Here is a 23,560-nt window from a genome sequence, read left to right on the forward strand (position 1 = left end):
TCGAAATTTATTATTAAAATCAAAAAAAATTTTTATACTCTGACGAATTTAAACGACCCAGAAATTCGACTCAAACTGGATTCGAATTCAGTCAAACTCGATTAGAATTCGGTCCAACTCGATTAGAATTTTGTCCTTGAAAAAAACTTGAATGTCGGGAACAAACATCTCCAAAATGATCCCTACCGCTCTCTCTTATTGACTTAAACAGTAATTTAACAGGTTTTATAGTCTCATTTTGGGCCAGAGTATGATAAATCTCGAATTCGAATTTAAATTGCAATGGCAGTTTTTGACCATAAAAAAAAGAAAATTTTCAATTCGACCCTTGATAAATCTGCCCCAGTGTGTTTGCTACAGAAGACTACTATAGTTTATATAAACAAGCTGCTGTGTAGCCATGGGGGCAGCCATTTATCTGCTGGGGAAAAAAAGGAGAAAAGGCAAATAGCAGATAACAGATAAGACACCATTGTATTTGACAGGGCTTATCTTTTATGTGCTGTGCAACCTGTGCCTTCTTTTTTCCCAGCAGCTTGAATGGCTGCCCCCCATGGCATTATCTTTTTTATATAAACTATAGAAGAGTCTCTGAAGCAAATGCACAGCTTTTACCAGTACATGCTAACAGTATTATATGTTAATTACTTTAGAACACTTTCATTTTTTGGTGTTACTGTTCCTATCAACTGCCAACTCTAAAAATAATCAAAGTTTAACTACCGTACATAAACTAAACACAACTGGAAAAACCTAAAATAGATTATATACTGTATTAATTGAACCTGGCACATAGCTAGCTGTAGAATAGCTGTAAAATACAATCCAAAATGAACTAAAGTATTTTCTTAGAAATAGAATTGCTTCTGCTATGTCATCCTTCATAGAAGCTCTTAAATCTGATTTAATTATATTCAATGCTTGTATTTAAAGGTATTCAGACATACCTCCTAACATTTTGGAAGTAAAAAGAGGGACAAAAAATATATTTTCCACATGTAACGCAGCAATTTTTTGACCACACCCCTTTCTGTGGCCACACCCCCTAATTACCATGTTTGTTTTACAAAATTTGGCAGGTTATGAAAGTTTGAAAATATTTCTTCTTATCTAAACTGTGTTTTTGTGTCTCAAAATTGTTACAAAGTATCTTATTTGCACCTGTGGCTGTTCTGGGCTCTCTGCTAAAAGCCAATTAAGTGAGAAACTTTGTTTCTTTTTCTGGCTGTTCAGTGCAGAGAAAAGAGGGTCTTTCCAGTACAAATGAGGGACTGCGGGTTGAGCTGTCAAAAGAGGGTCTGTCCCTCCGAAAAAGGGACAGTTGGGGGGTATGTTCAGAGTCAGTACTCCAGATACCCAAAATTGCTCACAACTCTTGACTCCACAGCTCTGGTTTGCTGGCTGGCTGTCATACAAGGAAATTTATAGCTGGAGGTGCACAACAAAAACCTGCTATTTCCTTTCGGTGTGGGTTGCATGTTCGCTATTATGTTTGGTAGTACTAAATACTGACAGAACTGGCAAGGATCTTTGTGTACAAATATCAAAGATTGATCAGTGACAGACTTGCTAATAATAACGCATTATAGAGTATTGGTGGGCATTGCTCTTGATATTTTAGAACTATCTTATTTTTGAATAAGTAACAGCGAGCCTGTACACTGGTTATGTGGAACAGGGCTGGAACTCGGGCCCGGATTAACGGGCAGGCCAAAAAGGCCCAGGCCTAGGGTGGCAAAAATTCCAATGGGGACTAGATGGGAGATTTTGACCTTTCACCAGGCATACACGCTGACCAAATATATACTGTACATTTGGCCATACATAAGGATTCTGCTCCTGCCAGTGCTTTCTTGGAACACAACACACAGACATCTTTACATTTTTTTTTTTACAATTCCTTGTGGTGCGAGAAACAGTTCTGCACTGGCACAGATTGATTTTTGGAGACCGCAGAAGCCCAAGAAAGGTGAGGGGGTAGCTGGGCACAAAGTTGGCAGGGTCCCGCAGGGTAGCGGGACTGTTGTTGCTAGATGGAATGAGCAGTGTCTAATGGCATGTCCATTTATAGAATTGTCTGTTCTATAACATAATAAAAGTTACCTTAAAGGTGAACCACCCCTTTAACACATTTCATTTTATGGTATTTCTGCATGTGATCCAGTTATAATACTGGTTTTGAGTAGGTGTTGATGTGCTTGCACTTGCATATCTTCTAAACACTGTTTTATCACTTAGCCCTACCATATACTTCTTTTTGTGCTCCTTTTCTGATTCAAAATAAAAGCTTTCCACTTCAGTGATTCCTGTGAGCTGTTTAACAGGGGATTTGTCTGAACTGTGACCTTATTGTTGGTCTTGAATTTCAGGTTTGCTGGAGGCAGCATGCATTACAAGTATCAGAAATTAACCGAGGGTGGAAAGGAAAATATATATCATCTGTGGCAGAATTTTCTACTTGCAATTCTTGTGTTAGAAAATTGTATGATAAGCAAGGTTTGTTTTAAAGAAAAATATGCCCATGTACGTTTTTGGCTTACATTTATTTTGTATAAATAGAACTTGCCTGCACTCCAATGTCCAGGGCCATGATTGAGTGCTATGAGGGTGTGAAATGCATCTGGCTTTACTGTTTGAATTAATACATTCTACTTTTTTTAATTTTACTTGGCCTGGAGGTTGGAGTTTGTTAGAGTGTAAGCCTTGTTATATTTATACATTGTTCTGCTCCCCTTGGCTGAAGGTTTGGCTCTTGGCACCCAAACCCAACACACACGGGATTCCATTTTCATGCTATATATTAATTTTGCCTTTTAAAGGGATTCAGTCATGAGTATAAGTAAGTAGCGCTTCTTCAGCTGAATCCTATACCGAAATCCATTTTTTAAATTACATTTTGAGATTTGTCAAGAGGAAAGTTTCTCAAGTGCCTGCAGCCTTGTGCAAGTTTCTGTGACTTTTTACTGCCCATACTGCCTCCTACTCATGGTAACGCAATATGCGCGACAGCCCAAATGGTTGCTAATAATATAGGCCTAATAATACGGTTAGTAAGGATGGTTGTTAAAATGCTCTTAGGTTTTTGTGACCAGAGCCTACTGTATGTGCTGTGTCTGGCAGTTTATCAGTAAGAAGGGGCATCAGTGGTTTCATCAGGAGTTTCTCTACCAGCTAATATAGATATCTGAAATAAAACACCCCATGTGCAATTACCTCCAGACGCTCAGAATTAATTTGTTCAGTAAAGGATGTTTATATATAATACTGTATATATAACAGAGAACTATGAATTAAGCATAGAAAATTGAGATGGCTGCCTATGCACCATTTTTATATCCAAATTTATGGATTCCAGAATAAAATTATAAATGGCAGAACTAATTATTTGCAATGCACACAGTGTGATATAGTATTGTGAACTACAGGCGGCACAATTGGGAGGCACAATCTGCATTTACTCCTTAAATGCAGATAAGGGCAGGCCTAGGGGCGCCACAAATACAAACCCAGCCTGTCTGTGGGCAGCTTTGCTTAAAGCTTAACAACAACGTAGGCTAGAAATACTGCATGCTTTGTTTGGAGCGGTTTTACTACCCCAAGGTGACCACTGCCCTAAAGTAATGAAGATCTGTGCCTCCAAAGGTGCTGCCAGAAGCTTCACATATGCTTTTCTGCTGATTCACAGCCCATGCCCTGTGCTGCTGTCAATTACTTGAGCTTTAAAGACCAACTCACAATATACAGTATAAATAGAATACAGGAATCCAATACAAAAAGGAAATTTAGTAATTCAGATCCACATTACATGGCAGCTCATTCTGCATCAGAATTTAATAATCAGCCCTGCAGCATTTGACCCCCTAAGCTTAACTCTTCAGCAGCAGCAATCCAAAATCCAAAAAGAATGTGAAATATCATTGATACACAAAAGAGGTTGTATAAATGTCGGCAGCGCACACTACTATTTAAAATTCTAGAAGCTTACAAATGTACAGCGGTGCGTAAGATACATATAATTAGTTGCAACAACAAAAAATTCTTAAAAATTTTTTTGTTGATACACAAAAGAGGGCTTAAAAAAAGCTCAAAGATGGCAAGCTCCTGTAGACCACTTTGATATCCTGTATCATTACTGATATATGGCTGCCGAATCTCTTGGCAAGCAAAGTAGTTCAAGTTATAAAATACAACATTTCTAGCCATATTTAATTTAAGGCTTCGCATAAGTTACCTGTTCTTCTGGAACAGTCCTAAATTTCAGAATACTAACAGCTGGTCTGGTCAGTGACATTAGGGGACAGGGTAGATGATGTACGTGGGGAGCAAATGACATTTAGGGGTGGATTGATGATGTCAGCAGGGGAGGCTATGATGCATTGTGCAGGTATTGGTGCTATTGCTGGGTCAAACTGGTGTAGTTTCTCTAGGTGTTAAAACCAAACAGCCCATCTCAAAATGACCAGAGGACAACCCTAGTGATGTTGCAAAGAAAGGCCTGCAAGAGGAAATATAGGCATCCTCTGTAGATCAGATAAAGGCGTTTCCTCTGCACTATGCATAAGGGGTATTGTTTTGCGTCATTCTACTTAAACACAGAACACAAGTTTTCCAATAAGTCCATAATTATTTTCTCAGTGAAAATATTTAAACAAAGAATACCAACAGTTGGAAATTGAAGTAACCCAGCGAGTAAAAATCTGCAGAAATGTAGGAAGTCCCAGGTGGCTTATGTTGACACAAATCTCTATACACCGAATACTATGTACTAACATTTCACTGTTAATTTAAACCTCAGACTGCTCCTTAGTGTTAAGCTTGTATATCCAATAGCTTTCACTGCAAAGCTGTATAAATCTTTTTCCTTCTGTAGAATATCCACAGGGATAATTACTAATCCCAAAAGTGGAAAAGCACTTGAAATATTATTGTGAATTATTATATTTTAAATTGCCCTCTGTGAGGGCATTGGGGGATCATTTCATAATAAGAAAGAAAATACACTTAGAAAACATTGTAATAATAATGTTTGTAAGTGGATTCCACGTACAACTTAATTTCAGTGATTTATATGTAAATATGTGCTAAATATTAAAACATGTAGGTTTTTATAGTATTCTCAGCATTAACGTAACTAGAGGGGGGCGGGCCCTGGTGCGTGACCAGCCCCCCTCCAAAAAAAATCCCCAATTGCCCTCCGGTCTGCCCACTCCCGCCCCACGCTAGAGTTTCCAGGCTGCTTGCATCCCCCTTCCCCACCTGTAGGTAAGCGAGCGGCTGGGTAGGGGGGTATTCTTTTGGGCTATAGAGGAAGCAGACCACTCCAGGCACCCCACCAACTGCGGCGTTTACTCCTCTATAGTTCCACTGATACTGAACACCTGTATTGAAACATGCAAGTAGCCCCAAACCTCCTCCCACTCCAGCTACTGCCAATGTTCCAGGGTCCAAAGATTGAAAGTGCAGCCGTCATCAAGTGCATGGTAGACAGTCATTGCTTTAGCACCAAACCTGTTGATTCATGTGACGCTATGGAAGGAGAATGGTATTACCCATAGTACAGCACCAACATTTCATTCACTATAGTCCTGCCCAAGTGGTGCTTACAGTGTAAGGTCCGTATCACATAACACAAAGTGATACATTTTAGTGGGAGTTAATTAACCTTCCTGTATGTTTTATTTGGTGTGTGGGAGGAAAGTTGTGTAGGCCACTCGTCTTCCAGCTCATTGGGCAACAAAACGCTGTAATTTTGCCATTGATTTAAATGGTAATTTCCTGGACCCTACCGGTGCACTTGTCTCTGCCACATTCATCTCCTTTGATTTATGTCTCATTTGGTTTCCATACGTTCTGCAGCATTTCATGACCTCTCAATACTGTAGAAATATACATGTGAATCTTCAAAGGTTTCTCTATAACAATTGTGCAGTCAATTTACTGCCAGAGAAATTGTAAATTCATGCACTGGCAGGAGTTCGAGGGAATAGGCTGCTCATGCATTTCTCTATAGCTACTTATCTGTGAGATGAAATGACGATATAATGCTATGATAAATAATAATTTTAACATATATATATATATATATATATATATATATATATATATATATATATATATATATATATATATATATATATATATATATATATATATTTACCATTTGTCCTGGTGCATGATTAGGAAAATTCCAGTAGAAACAATAGTGTAGATTTTGTATAGCTTCAGACTGTGTTCACCAGAAAAGCCTTGCTTCGCACTGTATATAGGTGTTAACTTAAGATGAACTTAAACATAAAATCTGGAGACCCACATCAAATTCAGGGTGTTTTTATTTCTTACACAAAATGTTTCGGATACAAGTATCCTTCATCAGGTACTTCATAGTATCCTTCATCAGTACAAAATGTTTTGGATACAAGTATCCTTCATCAGGTACTTACTTCATAGTATCCTTCATCAGGTATCCTTTAGGGATGGGCGAATTTGACTAGTTTCGCCAAAAATTCGCAGCGGGTGAAATGTCGCAGACGCCCATTAAAGTCTATGGGCGTCAAAAAAATGTTGACGCGTCTTCTTATTTATTTTTTTTTTTTTGACGCATGCCACCATACAAGTCTATGGGCATCATTTTTTCGGCGAAACGAGCTGAAAAAATTCGCCCATCCCTAGTTTCCTTCAAGCACCTGATGAAGGATACTTGTATCCGAAACATATTGTGTGAGAAATAAAAACACGCTGAATTTGCTGTGGGTCTCGAGTTTATGTTTAAGCTGATTTACAAGTTTTGTGGCTGGACGGGGCTGCTACTCTGAGGACACTCTATACATCGAGTGAAGGACCACCAAAAATCTAAAAAGACTAGTGTTGAATGAAAACACACAATGTTTGCAACTTATTCATATATGCTTACAACCTATCTGTCAACTAAATGAAGTACAGTTTGGCATACTGGGTGATAGGTAGGGATCTACAAATTACAATTTTTTTCTGCCAGGGGGTGACAGGGTGTGACTGTGCCCATATGTTAAGCCAGGGCTGTGCATTTGGTACATAAATCGTTCAGCTCTGACCTCTCCGACTTTGATTCCCACTCCTCGGTTTTTAATATACTAATGTATTTTTTAATGTTGATTGAAAGACGTTATGTACACAACATACAAGGCGTTTCATCAATGCAAAAGCTCAGCATTTTTTTTAAAGCTATATGAAGATAGTGTCTGCTTTTGGAAACAAACCAAAGAACCATTGGATAGGAAGCTGATGCACTATCCTATTGGCCATCTAACCCTGTCACTGTCAACATTAAAGATGATTCTGTTCAAGTTTATATATTATAACTAAGCCTATGTTATTGTGACTTTTTAGTTAATTTATTAAAGATTCCTTAAACCTAAAGTTTAGACAAAAGACAAAAAAGGTTATAACAGCTCAGCTAGACTTCACACTAGAGAAACAACTACACAACGGGCTTTATTCTCACAGCAGAGAAGTCCTTTATTGTCTGTGAAACAGGACATTGTAACATACTGTGTTTTTTTTTCCATTACACATACATGCTAGGTTACATCAGTCAATGAATAGACAGGACTCTGTCTTTTACTCCCCCACTTCCTGTTACAGTTGGTGCTGCATTGTGTTTCTATATAACAGAAATCCTTATACCATTGTGCCTATGTCTCAATATCCTGAATCCCCAATTGGGCTTTTTCCACCAGTGTTCAACACCAGTTTGGTATCAGGAGTAAGGCCCAAAACTGCCAAAGGCTCAAAAATGAGTCCAAACAAAACACCAGTGACCCTACTGATGCAGTTGAATCGGTGACGGGTGTTAAGCAACGTTTTGGGCCTATACAGGGCCCTTTATCAAGCCTAATGGTGTTATAGACACAACAAACGTAAATAATGAATGGTGGCTAAATCCCACTTGTCACCCCACCCACAAAGACCAAAGTCCACAGGGTCCTTTTCTTCAGCAAACAATAATAAAGGCTTATTAGTCATGAAAACGGTGCTGTCCATTATGGACATTTTGATAGTGGCAAAAGTTTTGTAGCCATGTCTTCAAAAATCAAAATTAGAACAAAGTATCCAGCGAAGAATGTGGTAACGGTTCAATTGTGAAAAGATACAATAAAGCAGGCATGTCCAAAGTGCGGCCCGGGGGCCAATTGCAGCCCCCCAGCACAGTCCGATCAGGAATCCCATAGCAGTAATATTGAGGCACATTAGTGAAATGATCTGCCACTTGGTCTATACTGCTACCTGTGTGCTGAAGGTGTTAGTAATAGACACGTACTGGCACGTAGAGATGCGCTGTTTTCGCACTTCTTTAGGGCTGAACGTGTCAATAGACGTACTGACGTGCCAGTACAGTAAACAAAAGAAGTATGGCGTCACTACGTTCCAGTACATGTCTATTGCTAACACCTTCAGAGCACAGGCAGCAGTATAGACCAAGTGGCAGATCATTTCACTAATGTGCCCAAATATTACTGCTACGATTACTAGATTCCTGTAATTTAATGGTTCAAAGAATGTCGGGCTGAATGGTCGGCCCCCACACATTTTCACCTCACCAAATCAGGCCCTTGTTGCAAAAAGTTTTGGCACCCCTGCAATAAAGCAACAAAGATACAGTAATTACATTCAATTAATCTTATAAACCAATACATGGCTCATCGCTTTACCCGAGACACTTCGCACCAATCGGCACCGACACTCAGGGTGTCAAATTCCTAAGTACATTGAACACCCTAAGTGTCTGTGCCGATTGGTGCATACAATGAAGTGTCTCAGGTAAAGTGCTGAGTACTTTATGTAAAGCTGGCCATAGACGCAAAGATCTGGTTCGAATCTCGATTTTTGGACCATGTGTGTAGAGTCCCAACATTTTTCGTACGGCGGAGATTGGTCGAGTTAAAAGATTTCTGTCGGCTGCCAATAATATCTCTGCATGTATTGCCGATCATACAATTTTCAGAGGGAGACTGTCACTAGCTTTTGTCGGACATAACTTTCGTACGATTGCTGTCAGGGGCAGAACATCGGCTGATCTGTTATTTGGTACTTTTTTTGTAATTGATCGGAATGGTTAGTGGCAGGTCGGGAGATGGGGAAGTCCAATCGTACGCTGATTCGTATGATCGGATCTTTGCGTCTATGGCCAGCTTTACATTGGTACCATAGGATGTCTCAGGCATGTATAGATCAAGTCTCTTATGTTTTTAAATCCATATATTGGCTTACAAGATTCATGTAATTACTGTATTTCTCAATATCCTGTCATACATTTTAGTAGCATTGTTGTACAATATTGGTCATTTGCACTCTTACAATAAATCCCCTGCCCCAGAACAATCTATTTTTGTTCATTTATTGGAAGCATAATGTGTACTGTCTTGATGCTGAGGGAAGTAGTATTACTTTATTAAACTTTACATATTAACGGTGTTCCTGTTATGGCAGCCAGTATTATGTCTTCCAATAAAAAGTCCCATAAAGGCGAAGGAAAGGTAATTTTCAATACCCATCTCTAATTGTTGCCTGTGAGCACTCCTCCTGAACCGCATTATTTTCGCTGCCCAATTCGGTCTGTCACACTCATACCGTGACGTTGAAGTTTTTGCAAGTTCTAGTCTTTGCGGCCGCCATGTTGGCCGTGTTCACGTCACGTCCTCTCTCTTCCTGTTGCAAATGCATATGCGCTAAATTGAGTCCTCCCCCATGAGGACAACGATGATGTTGACTTGTACCACCTGACCTAATTATAGCTGATCGAATGGGGGGAGTAAAGGCTCTGTTACACATGCACAGGGCTTACAAAAATTATACTGTACACGTGCGAGCCCTTTTAGAGACCATTAAGATACCGAGAGGGATGGCGTTTTTATCGTATGTATCTCACAGAAATTTTTACAACGATCTGGGATTGCAGAAACATTGAAAAACATACAGTATAGAGCAATGATTGCAGTATGTAACTCTCCACTTTGTGGCTATTGTACAGAACTTTATTTGTAAAATACCTTTCCTTCTCCTACAAGAGCTCATAGTTTTTGCATTTTGAACTATCTCTCATAGAAAGCAGAAAAGCTATTGATGGTTTTATTTTGGAGTGCATGACTCTGTTTTTGAAATAAATATATAGGTATGGGATCTGTTATGTAAAATCCTTTCAATTACACATGAAATAAATGGAACAGGCTTGTTATGCCACCAATGTGGATTAATGCAGTTTAGTAGCCATCAAGTAAAGTTACATTATGCTCTTGGGAAGAATCCAACTGACTAGGACCAGCTTAGCTTGATCATTATGTCTGCTAAGCCCCATTCCTTCCTTCCCTCTTTGCTGGTTTCCAGATTCTGTCAATCGGCATTGCTGCTTATATTAAAAAAAAAAAGGTTACAGCTTATTCTTGTCTTTAGGTTATTTTACATGTAAGTCTGAGGCTGCAGTGAGAAAAAGCATTCCCTTTGGTTTCCAATGTTTTATCTTGTGATAAGGTGCCTACATGTTTGTTCTCCCTCAGTGAAGATCTTTATACCACATTTACAGACCTTATAATCTTGTGAAAGGGAGTAATGCTTAACAACACCTAGAAAATGTATTTTTCTCTCTCTCTTATTACAGTGCCGGTCCAAAGGGAGACAACATCTATGAATGGAGATCTACTATCCTTGGTCCACCAGGATCTGTATACGAGGGAGGGGTTTTCTTCCTGGATATCGCATTCACACCTGAATACCCATTTAAGCCACCAAAAGTAAGTATGCTGGGGAAATGCTAGTATTCAGAGCATGACTGGTTAACTTTTAGGACACTGGACTTGCTTAACTGTAGTAATGCCCTAGCACACACCTATGCTAAATATGTTGAAACTCAATTCACTCATATTACCATACATTGCCAATGTGAAATCAAATAGGTTTTATTGCTATAATAAACATGCCAAATTGTGTTTTAGTAGTGCTTTGCTGTCTGTCTAAGAAGGCTATAACCGACAGCACATCCAGTTAAAATGTTTTAATTATTGTAGAAAGTGTAAATGGTGTAATCTTACCAGCATTAGGTCTGTTAGATCTACAAAATGGAATTTGCCTTGCAAAGAATTAATAATATCTGGATTGAAAAAGCATAATTCTACCAATCAATATATCCGTTACAAGCACATATAAACATATGCCTTTGGTTTCCTTATGTGACCGTTTTGTGTTGTTTTATCTTAATTTTTAACACATTATGGCTAAGGTCCACTCATTATGATGTCTGTGCCTTCTTTGTACCAATTAACATGCTCATGTCTCCTGTATGAAGTTCCCTAGAGAATGGCAGTCTACTTGGCCTATGTATGCCCACCTTTAGGCTTCAGTCACACAGACTCTGCTGCAGTGCTAATTCAAGCGTTATTACTCCATAAAGCTGATTAGGATATATTGTTTACGTGGTTGTTTCATTACACTCTGTAAACGGGATTTATTGTTTCATTGTCAGAGTAACCAAAGTAATAGCTCCCATTCGTATCATTGACTGGTGACATGAAGTAGCACCACCACTGATGTTTAGGCACATTTTAAAATGCTGCAGGTTACTTTTTAATTGTCTGCATCTCCGTTCATTTTAGGTACTAATTATAACAACGTGGTGCACTTATAGATGGATGCCAACTGCACATTATAGGAAAAATACTCGCTTATAATTTGTCACTAAGACATTTCTTACAAAATGTGGACAAATTGAAAGGGAATCGTGGCCCCATGTCCATTATTTGAACTAGCATGCAGTATCTTTTCTGCTTTGTAATTAGCCCTTGGCTGCCGGACATTAATTCAATTTGACAAGATTTTCCTTGAAGAAAGTTAAATTGCATAAAGTAATCCTCCATATGAAATGGAAATGCTACTATATTACATGACATTGACTCAAGAGCAACTTTGTTACACACACACATTTATACTGTTACCGTATATCATATATATGTTGGAAAAGCCCAGATCTCAAGCATTCTCAATATTCTATTTCATACCTATGTATATAACATATTAACATACTACTAGGCATATTCCCATTTGTATCTAGATATAGAAATAACAGAATAATATGGTAACATTCTCTGTGTTCCGCTGTTATCGTTATTTCAGACCTGCAGTTGTTCTGAATATCCACAAGAGGTCAGAAAAACCATTCACGAGTTTTCTGTTTATTGCATTAAACAGAACATTTTCACCAAGCAGTAATGTACTTTTATTCTGAACGCTTACAAAAGTATCAATAACTCTACCACGGCTTAAAATTGTCTCACCATGGTGTCAAGGTGCAAAGCAGCTATAGGCCTGGAGGGATTGAGAATTAGATCAAAATGATTATATATTATAATGAAATGCACCTTTTGTAGAAGAGTATATTCAGCTGTTGGAGTTCAATGCATGTATTTCCTCTTCTCCCAATTAGGTGACATTTCGGACGAGAATTTACCACTGTAACATAAACAGCCAGGGAGTGATCTGTCTCGACATCCTGAAAGATAACTGGAGCCCAGCACTCACAATTTCCAAAGTCCTCCTGTCTATCTGCTCTCTGCTCACAGACTGCAACCCTGGTAAGTCTCACCTTCCCCATTCATTTACAGTGAAACCTCAATTATACAAACTCTGATTTTAACTTTTCCCTAATTTTATATCATTATTTGTTGTTGTCCCATCAACAATAGAAGGGAATCTCTGCAACATATTAAGAACTGAGAAGGCTTTTATACAAACTCTAATTTTAACTTTTCCCTAATTTTATATCATTATTTGTTGTTGTCCCATCAACAATAGAAGGGAATCTCTGCAACATATTAAGAACTGAGAAGGCTTTTTCACAGGGTTAAACAGAAGTAAAATGTTTTGCTTAAAATGATGCTTAATAAATATACATGTCCGTATATTCCCCTTGTAAGCAAGGAACATAGTTGCAAAGAAAAACCTCTGTGGTTAATAGAAGTGTTGGTGTTGGGGTTGTAAGAAAAAATGTGCAGCCAAAACATGTATCAGGTACAAGGAGGCCAATAAGTCATGCAGAAAAAAATCTATGAGACAACCTAAAGTAGACATGGAAAAGGGTATTGCAGCGAAGAGTAAAAAGAATTAAGGGATCAGATACTTGACTTTATTGCAAATAATAACACTATGCATTTGTGCCAGCATGGTTTTATGTGTAATAGATCTTGGCAGTCTAATTTAACTTTTTATGACAAGGTGACCAGGGACCTCAATTCTGGGATGGCAGTGGATGTGATTTACTTAAACTTTGCTAAAGAATTTGCTACAGTACAACGCAGAAAGTTAATAGTTAAATTAAGGAATGTTGGCCTGGAACATAGTATTTGTATCTGGATAGAGAACTCGCTAAAGGATAGACTACAAAGAGTGGTGGTGAATGGAACATTTTCTAATTAAACCAGTGTTTTTAGTGGAGTACAGCAGGGGTCTGTACTTGGTTCTTTGCTTATCAATTTGTTTATTAATGACCTGGAAGAAGGCATTGAAAGTACTGTTTCTATTTTTGCTGATGATACTAAATTGTGCAGAACTATAAATTCTATGCAGGATGCTGTCATTTTGCAGAGTGATTTGACTAAATTACAAAACTGGACAGCAAACTGGAAAATGAGGTTCAATGTTGATAAATGCAAGGTTATGCACTTTGGCAAAAATAATATAAATGCAAGTTATACACTAAATGGCAGTGTGTTGGGAGTTTCCTTAACTGAGAAGGATCTAGGGGTCTTTGTGGATAACAAGTTGTCTAATTCCAGGCAGTGTCATTCTGTGGCTACTAAAGCAAATAAAGTTCTGCATAAGAAGGGCATTTACTCAAGGGATGAAAAATTCATTTTGCCTTTATATGTCCCTGGTGAGGCCTCATCTGGAGTATGCAGTGCAGTTTTGGACTCCAGTCCTTAAGAGGTATATAAATGAGCTAGAGAGAGTGCAGAGGCAATTCAACCAAACTGGTTAGAGGGGAATGGAAAATTTAAATTATGAGGGTAGACTGTCAAGTTTAGGGTTGTTTTCTCTGGGGGGAAGGCAATTGCGAGGGGGCATGATTACATTTTACAAGCACATTAGAGGACATTATAGATAAATAGCAGGGGACCTTTTTACCCATAAAGAGGATCACCGTACCAGAGGCCACCCCTTTAGCCTAGAGGAAAAGACCTTTAATTTCAAGCAGCGTAGGTGATTCTTAATGTATATATCATTATCAGGAAAAAAAACCCTAGATGCATCAGATCTAGATCAAGTGCAGTTGGAAGGGGCAAGGGCTAAACTCCATTGGATATTTTGTAGGATGTTGTCTGATGACAAAACTCATCCTACAAGTGGGATGTAGTCGTATGGGTCAAAATATAATGGGACTGATGCAAACATCTGATGTGTAAACTACATAGAAAATGTTCCATCTGACACAACTGTCAAATGGGAATGCTGCATTCTGCATCTTCATCCGACAGGATTAAATCTGATGGTGTCAGACCGATTCCACCCCCATTGAAATACATTGAATTTCTGATGTAGATGAATGTACAAACTATACCATCTGACTTTCATCTGATTTGACTTTACATTCTAGTTATATGGGGTTGCATTGTTTTATGGTGTTGAATAACATCTGAACAACCAAATCTCCTGTGTAGTTTTACCCCTTTCTGTGTTTTTAAAATGTTTTCTTTGTTTACAGCGGACCCTCTTGTTGGAAGTATCGCCACTCAGTACATGACCAACAGAGAGGAACATGACAGAATGGCCAGACAGTGGACCAAGAGATACGCTACATAGATCCCACCCTTCCCTCAAACTCTTCTGTTTGTCCGTGACAGAGAGAGCTGCTTGTTAAATTGAAGGGGAAATGGAGGGTGGGAGCTGGTAAAGAATAGGGTATTTCTATAACAGATTTTATTCAGCCTTTTATTTCCAGAGAGTTTTGTTATTGTAACTTAAGGTATCTTTCTGCAGCAGCTGGTTAGAGTGAGCAGGGACATCTTTGTAATTCAAAAACTCTGTCTTCTAATGGAGTAATAAGAAGGCAAATCTCCCTTTATATTTGGAACAGATGGGTATACAAGAAATGTAATTTTGTGCAGTGAGTAACACTGACTATAAATGTAGGCATTTGTGTAAAGTCCTTGTAAAGTATTGAACTGAATGAAGTTTAATTTTGAACCTAATTTGTGTGTATGTAAAATAGGGCTACAGAGTGAGACCAGCATAACCCTGTCTTTACCAAAGGGGCCTGCAATGTAGCAGTCTGCAGATTCCAGGCACCAGTGGGGTTTATGAATGGCATTCCCTGGCATAGGATATGAATATCTGGTTGTCTCGTGTATTAAAGATTCCTAAATACACTTTATATATATATATATATATATATATGTATATATATATATATATATATATATATATATATATATATATATATATATATATATATATATATATATATATATATATATATATATATATATATATATATATATAATTTTTTTTTTCTTCCTTTTGTATGTCTGTGTTAATCTGAAGAGGTAAGTTAACGGGGACTGTAGGGATATACCTTAAGCTGTTTAACTGTTAAGGTGGTTAATAATTACTCAGTGGATTGCTTATATGTTGCAGACTTCCATCTGCATTTGTTACTGTGTTAATAAAAGTGAAAAAAATACAAATATCCCAGATGTATTTCAGATATTTATTGTCTGAGAAGTTTCAATCGAAAAGGTAAGAGTGGACAAGTGAATCAAAGGGTATGCAAACCCTGGCTGCAACTCCCACCATAATTCAACATTTTAATACAGGTTAAAGATTGCTGGATGCTGTAGTCCAGTAAGAATTTTGCTGGGTTCTTCACTGTACGAAATATCTCATCCCCACCTCCCCATGGCCATTGTACTTGTAAATGGAATGAATAGCTTGTCATCCCAATGATAATTATATGTTCTGCTGTCTTAACTGTGAATAGGAACAATCCGGGTAATACAGGTACAGAGGGCCTTGAAAACAAATAGCACTTTTCAGTGTGGAAAAGTAGCACCTCAAAAGAAAACATTTCTGATGGTGGCTTTGGACATAGGTCCTATTTCCTTGTACTTGCAGTGGGAGCTGGAAGCCGTTTTATTTCTAGCACTAAACATCAATGTTGCTCCCCTTGATGCTAAAATATCAAGCCAAAACTACACTGATACTTTTGGTTTTTGATCCCAGGTTTGGCTCACCTGCTGTGCAGGGGAGTTGTATGGAACATTTGTGCTAATATTTAGCAATATATACTCCTAGAGGAAATATTGGTCTCATTTTGTACCATAATAGGACTGGGCTAAGCACAAGTGAATTCTATGTTATTTGCAACACTGAGGGGCCAATTCACCAAGCTCGAGTGAAGGATTCGAAGTAAAAAAACGTTGAATTTCGAGTAGTTTTTTGTGCTCCTCGACTATCGAATTGGTGTAAATTCGCCTGAGTAGAATGATTCGAATAGATCGAGCGCAAAAACGCTGCGACTATTCGCCATTCGATAGTCGAAGTACTGGATCGAGCGCAAAAACGCTGCGACTATTCGCCCATTCCATAGTCAAAGTACTGTCTCTTTTAAAAATACTTCGACTGCCTACTTCGCCACCTAAAACCTACCGAATTGCTTTAAAAGCCTATGGGAAAGTCCAAGTTTTTGATCGAATAAAAAGGCATTCGATCGAATGAAAATCCTTCGAGCGAATATTCGCCTGGCGAATATTCGCCAATTCGACTATTCACGTAAATTCGCCTGAATTGTCTATTCGATTCTATTCCCCAGTCTAATTTCGAGGGATTTAACCCCTCGAAATTCGACCCTTGATGAATTTGCCCCTGAGAATCATTCATGTATTAAATATGTGTACCCCCAGTTGCTCTCAAAAACAAGTATTAATGGGAACTTCATTCAGTTTGTAAGTTTGGGACAGGACAGCATTTTTTTAAAAGAATCACTTTATTTTTTAAAGCAGTTTGAATATTTACCAGTGGTCAGGCATAGGGATGTAGCGAATGGCGGAAAAAATGTTTGCGAACATATTCGCGAACTTGCGTCAAAAATGCGAACGGTTCGCGAACGTCACGAACCCCATAGACTTCAATGGGAAGGCGAATTTTAAAAGCTAGAAAAGACATTTCTGGCCAGAAAAATGATTTTAAAGTTGTTTAAAGGGTGCAACGACCTGGACAGTGGCATGCCAGAGCGGATCAAGGGCAAAAATGTATCTGAAAAATACATTGTTGACACAGCGCTGCGTTTTGTGCTGTAAAGGGCAGAAATCACACTACGTCACTCAGGTGATGTTTCTGGGCACGGAATGTGAAAAAGCTCACACAGCTAGGTGGCACTTGGTTAAAGACTGGGCAAACAATGCCTGCAAGGGCAACGTATACAGTAGTGGGTACGGAATATATTATTGCTGCTGTAAAAACATCACTCAGGTGATGTTTACGGACACGGAATTATTATTGTTATTTAGACAGAATGTGAAAAAGCTCACACAGCTAGGTGGCACTTGCATACCTCCCAACTGTCCCTCTTTTGACCACTCAACCCCCTGTCCCTCTTTTGTACTGGAAAGTCCCTCTTTTCTCTGAACTGAACAGCCAGAAAAAAAACAGTTTCTAACTTAATTAGCTTTTGGCAGAGAGCTCAGAACAGCTAACAGGTGCAAATAAGATACTTTGTAACAATTTTGACTCTGGTTGGTGCTGGTAGTGGTGAACTACTAGGAGGAGCAGCACACCAGTCCCTCTTTTCTCTGAACTGAACAGCCAGAAAAAAAACAGTTTCTAACTTAATTAGCTTTTGGCAGAGAGCTCAGAACAGCTAACAGGTGCAAATAAGATACTTTGTAACAATTTTGACTCTGGTTGGTGCTGGTAGTGGTGAACTACTAGGAGGAGCAGCACACCAGTCCCACTCCCCAACACAGCTAGACTAATAGCACTGGGCTCTTATAGTAGCAAAGTAAAAAAACAAAAAAGAAAATAAAAGCAGTCCTTACAAGGACTATTGGGTTATTACAGCAGTCAGCAGATGAGATCAGAAGCAGTGCCCACAGCAGCTACATACAGAGCACTGCAGTATAAGGTAGATTACTAGTCAGCAAAGCTAACTAACCTAAACTCACTGTCCCTCAAATCCCTGCAGAGTTCTGTCCCTACAATACAGAGCAGTATCAAGTAGATTACTAGCCAGAAAAGTTACTATCAACTGTCCCTCAAATCACTAAACAGCTCTCTCCCTACACTAGCTCTTCCAAGCACACACAGGCAGAATGAAAAAACGCTGCAGGGCTTCAGTTTATATATGGAAGGGGAGTGGTCCAGGGGGTGTGGGGGTGGTCCAGGAGGGAGAGCTTCCTGATTGGCTGCCATGTATCTGCTGCTCTGGGGTGAGAGGGCAAAAATAAGCGCCAGCTAAGGCGAACCCAAATTGGCGAACGTCGCGCGACGTTCGCGAACATTCGGGCGGACGCGAACGGTCGATGTTCGCGCGAATTAGTTCACGGGCGAACAGTCCGCGACATCCCTAGTCAGGCAAACCTCTATCATATTGCACTATAAAATACAGACAAAAGGCAAATTCGCAAGTAGTGCATGTCCTGGGAGGGTCGATAGCATGATGTCTATTCTTTCACTGTTCGCCAATTGCTGTGCCATGTCAGTGTCCACTTGCCGATATCGTGCAAGATCCATTTTGTTCCCCAAAACAATAATTACAACCTTTTAAAAGGAAACAAGAGGGTTTGTTAATACATAAGGGGCTGCAGCACTTGTCTCACATAACAAATGGAAAGCTTAGTCTTTATCTAAAATGTCCCCTACCGTACTGTCTCAAAATGCCTGTAACTGAAGAACAAATTTAGAAAGCTTAGCTGCGGCAGAGCAAACTAAATTAGTGAATTTTTAAATGTATAAAACCAAAGTGGATCTGCAAATTTGCGACAAAAATGAGAATTGCAGCACTATCCTGACATAGCTTGTGCTGGAGCTTTTCAGCCTGCAGAAGCTTTTTCATGTTGAAAAGACCGATTACAGGTATGGCACCTGGAGTTTTCTGGATAACTGATCTTTCCATATCTTAAGTCTACAAGAAAATCATGTAAACATAAAAAAACTCAATAGGCTGGTTTTGCTTCCAATAAGGATTAATTATATCTTAGGAGAACTAAACCCTAAAAATGAACATGGCTAAAAATATTTTATATACTAACTTATTGTACCAGCCTAAAGTTTCAGCTTCTCAATAGCAACAATGATCCAGGACTTCAAACTTGTCACAGGGGGTCACCATCTTGGAAAGTGTCTGCAACACTCTGGGCTCTGAGCAGCTGTTGAGAAGCTAAGCTTAGGCCTGCTCCACTACTATATGCTTAGGGGTTGTCACAAATTATCAAGCGGAAAATGAGGTTGGCCTGTAATATAAGCTGATGCTACAGGGCTGATTAATAAATTCTGATGCTAGTTGAACTGGGTTATGTGCTGCCATGTAGTAATTATCTGTACTAGTTACTAATTATCCTTATATTGTGACATGTATATTCTATATGTAGGGGCAGATTTATCAAAGGTCGAAGTGAATTTTCTAATTAAAAATCGTTGAATTTCAAAGTAATTTTTGGGTACTTGACCATCGAATAGGCCAAATTCAACTTTGATTTGAATTGAAAAACCTTCGAAAATTCGATCACTCGAAAATCTAAGTACTGTCTATTTAAGAAAACTTCGACACTTCGCCACTTAAATCTGCCGAATTGCCGTTTAGCATATGGGGGACCTCCTAGAACCCATCTGAGGCTTTTGGGCAAGTTTTGAGAAGTCAAAGTTTTTTTTTGTAAAAATCCTTCGGACCGAAGGTTAAATCGTTTGATCGTACGATTTTACTTTGATCGTACTTCGTTTGAATACGGCTGTTTTCTCTGGAAAAAATACTTCGACCATCAAAGTACTCAAATTCGATGGTCGAATTTCGAAGTTTTTTTACTTCGAAATTCGATCCTTGATAAATATGCCCCGTAATGTATGTGTTTATTATACTGAAGGGAGTTTGTTAGATCTCTGCTCTATTGACTAGATTGTATTAAATAAATGACTGCTATCCTCTGAGGACTAGAACTATTGGAATATGCTAGGCCTCAGTTTAAATTCTACATGTTTGTCAGCCATCAGGACAAGACGTTAGCTTAATTTTTGTTTGGTTCAGGGGCATCGGTACTAGTGTTCATTATATTTTAAATGAAAGTCTTAATGTACTGGTGGCAAATATTGCCCACTTGTTTGTAAAGATTGCAAGTCTTATTTTGGCTCCAATAACATTTCTTGCTCCAGTATTCGTTTACGCCACTTTTGTGAATCCCCCCTTGGAGAAACCAATTATTCCATACAAATCTGGATTGAAGTTTACACCAAGTTAAAGATGGTGTTAATGAAATCAAATTCATTAAGCTGGCGGTACAGTGCGAATGATCTCCCTTCGAATGTTATTTATAGGTTGACAGCTCTGTTTCAGATTCAGCATGAATAAATTCTAAGAAGTTACATGAATCAAAACATTCAAAATTATATAGATTTGGCCAACTCCCAGATCGATTTCTGAATTTGTGAGTCATAGAATTTTAATAATGCATGGCACGCTACATTTGCCTAATTTGTAGTTTCCGTATAGTAGCTGCTCCAGGATTGCAGTTTTCCCAACTACTGCAAAACCTCAAACAAACACTTTGCTGTCTTTCCCCATTGTAAAAGGAGAAAATTCTACAAAACACACAAAAATCAAGTCAAAATATCGGTTCCTTTAATTATGTCTTCAAGTGCCTTGTCTTGTCCACCTTTGTATGTTACATGCTACAACTGGGAACTGCAGTTCTAAGAACCTACTTAAATCTCCCTTGCATGGTTTATACTATCAATTTACTGTACCAATGATGTTACAAAATGCACTGTGTCTAGTCTACTGGAAAACTAAAAGAGCTAAAAGACAACATTGCTATTTGGAATTATATCCCAGAATCCAACAAAATTGAATATAACGAACACAAAGGAACAGGAAAATACTCACCTGAAAGTCAGACTAGCAAACAGCAGACCTGTGATGAAATTCCTGTGCTTTAGGGCAAGGCCAGACGTGGCTTTTTGCAGCGTTTTTACGTTGCGTTTTTAAAAAAAGAACAGCCAGGCGTAAATATGCATAAACTGCACTACCACTGACTAATGGAAAAACCAGAAACGCCAATACGTCCAGAAACTACCAAATCAATAGACTCTATGGGATCTGCACGTTTGAAACCACACTTTGCGTAAATACGCAGCCTATTTTAAATATGGCGTCCAAATTCTCAATGAGAACAATGAGAAGTGCATGTTGGGAAAAGAATCCTACGTGCTGAAAAACGCATGAAAAATGTATGTTGACGGTCGCATGTGGTTTCAGTGGTGTATTTACACCTGGCTGTTATTTTTTAAAAACGCTGCAAAAACGCCACATCTGGCCTTGCCCTAATGGTAGCACTACTTGTGCTGAGGGTTCTAATCAATAGCTTATTGTTCCACCCTTGAGAATCTACTTAGAATGAATCAATTTGGCAGAGAAATTCATAAACATAATATCCTTATTCTCAAATCCTAAGCACCTGTGAATGCTGTGCTGAAATTTCCACAGCCACACATCAAGGAGGAATTTCCAAAACCGGATTCATTTTTGGAGTCATAACCAGCAGTAACTGACTACATATTTACTTCCATTTATTTAACTGGTCTAAACTAATTAAATGGGATTTACAAAGGGTTACTAGTCTATCATAAAATTACAACCATTTTGCGATTTATACTTCATTGTTTAACATTAGCCTTACCCTTTAAGGGTATTAACACATAAGGGTATTTTTTGTGCATTCAGTTAGTTGGCCTAAGTCTTCTCTATAAGGGCTGTACCCAGGGAAGAACCCTTAGAAACAGGTCACAAGGAAGTTCACGCTCGCCACAGAGGGAGGAATTCACAGCAGAGGAGGAAGTGTTTTTGGATCAAAAGTAGCGTTAAAACTGGCGTAAATACAATCTCCATATTCACAAACAGAAATCCGCCAAAATTCTGACTCACCCAGTGCCAGTTGGGAGCCCTAGGCAACTCAGCCTGTCATGTCACCTCCTACCCCCTGCTCACCTGCTCGAACGGACATCGGCCTGTGCACACAGATGTGCACAGTCTCACTACAGGCTCAGGAATGAGAGTGAAAACGGGACCGGGCTAGGAGTAGGCGGCAAAGAAGGTATGTGCCTGGGCCCCAGAGCTTTGCACCCTAGGTAAAGCTAGGGCCTACCCCTAGTTCTAGCCATGCTGCCACCAAACTGTATTTTTATTCAAGGAGCACATAAAAAACATCCAAAATGTACATTTCTAAAAGAGAATTCAAAAATGTATTGTTAATAATTTATATTAAAATGATACTGAAGTAATGAACTTCGCATTTTAGTCTATAAGCGTTCAGCATATTCAGCAGAACACAAACATATGGAGGGTAAATTCAGCCAGTCAATTTTGCCACTGGAGATTGACTGCCTGTCCTGCCTGCCAACTTTGACTCACCTGTAGTGATGGTGCCTGCTGCAGCCCACTTAACAGAGGGACACTCCACAACATCTACTGCTGCACATGAGCTGGGGAAGACGCAGACCGAGAGTGTTACGTGCCAAGCAGTCACGCAGCACATGCAAGCAAGCCATGTTCCGCATCCACATTGCTTTCCTCCACTGCTTCTGTAAATACTGCTCTGCACCAGTGTACTGCAGGTTCCTATACTTCATGAGCAATTGGGGGGGGGGGTTGCCCAATATTATCACATGCTTGTACTAATATAGTTAGAGGGCCTAGGGTCTTGGAGGCCCACTGGGGTTTTACCCAGTGCCCCGACAGGCCAGTCGGACCCTGGTTACATCTTGCTGATCAGTGAGTAGGTGCATACACACTGAAAGCTAAACTATGAAGTTGGTGCAAGTGTATCTGATGTGGTTGGAGTGGTGGATGTGCATGTGCATTGCATCTGTGCATTGGTACTAAAATGTTGTTAACTTTTACTTCCCCTTTAAAAAGAGACAACATAACTCATATAGTACTGCATTGATCAACTGAGAGTTTAGAAATTACTCAAAATTAATGAGAAAGTGTGTGTTCTACCATATTGGCCTTTTAAAGTGGCAGGGAATTTCTTCTCTGACAGGCAGAAACATTAGTATAAGGCAAATGTGCAACTGGGAGTCACCTGATGACAGACTGACAGGTTTAGGAGGAACTAAAGTCAGATTTAAAAAAAATAATTGGTAAAATGTTGTTTAAAATGCTGTGTGAAAAACAAAATCTGAAAATTCACAGAAGTGGTGATAGAGGTTTGTGAATATGGTGGGAAACAAATCTATCTCCAATTTAATTTTTTCCTAAAGAGATACCGACATCTGAAACAAACCTTTTTTTTTTAAAAAAAAAATATTGGGGCTCATTTATCAACACTGGGCATAT

General features: G+C 38.9%; 1 protein-coding gene across 1 annotated transcript in view; it reads left to right on the top strand.

The window, feature by feature from the left end:
* Positions 1 to 15,706, top strand: part of ube2e1.L (ubiquitin conjugating enzyme E2 E1 L homeolog) — a gene marked incomplete at its 5' end in the record, with an annotated part of 32,370 nt that extends 16,664 nt beyond the window's left edge. The window contains 4 exon segments of the mRNA NM_001094480.1: positions 10,631 to 10,763; positions 12,449 to 12,596; positions 14,723 to 15,390; positions 15,481 to 15,706. Coding sequence (NP_001087949.1) covers positions 10,631 to 10,763; positions 12,449 to 12,596; positions 14,723 to 14,820 — 379 coding nt within the window. The 3' untranslated portion in view covers positions 14,821 to 15,390; positions 15,481 to 15,706.
* Between the last annotated feature and the right edge of the window lie 7,854 nt (positions 15,707 to 23,560).

This window comes from Xenopus laevis, chromosome 6L, assembly GCF_017654675.1.
Source record: "Xenopus laevis strain J_2021 chromosome 6L, Xenopus_laevis_v10.1, whole genome shotgun sequence".
NCBI classification, from domain to species: domain Eukaryota; kingdom Metazoa; phylum Chordata; class Amphibia; order Anura; family Pipidae; genus Xenopus; species Xenopus laevis.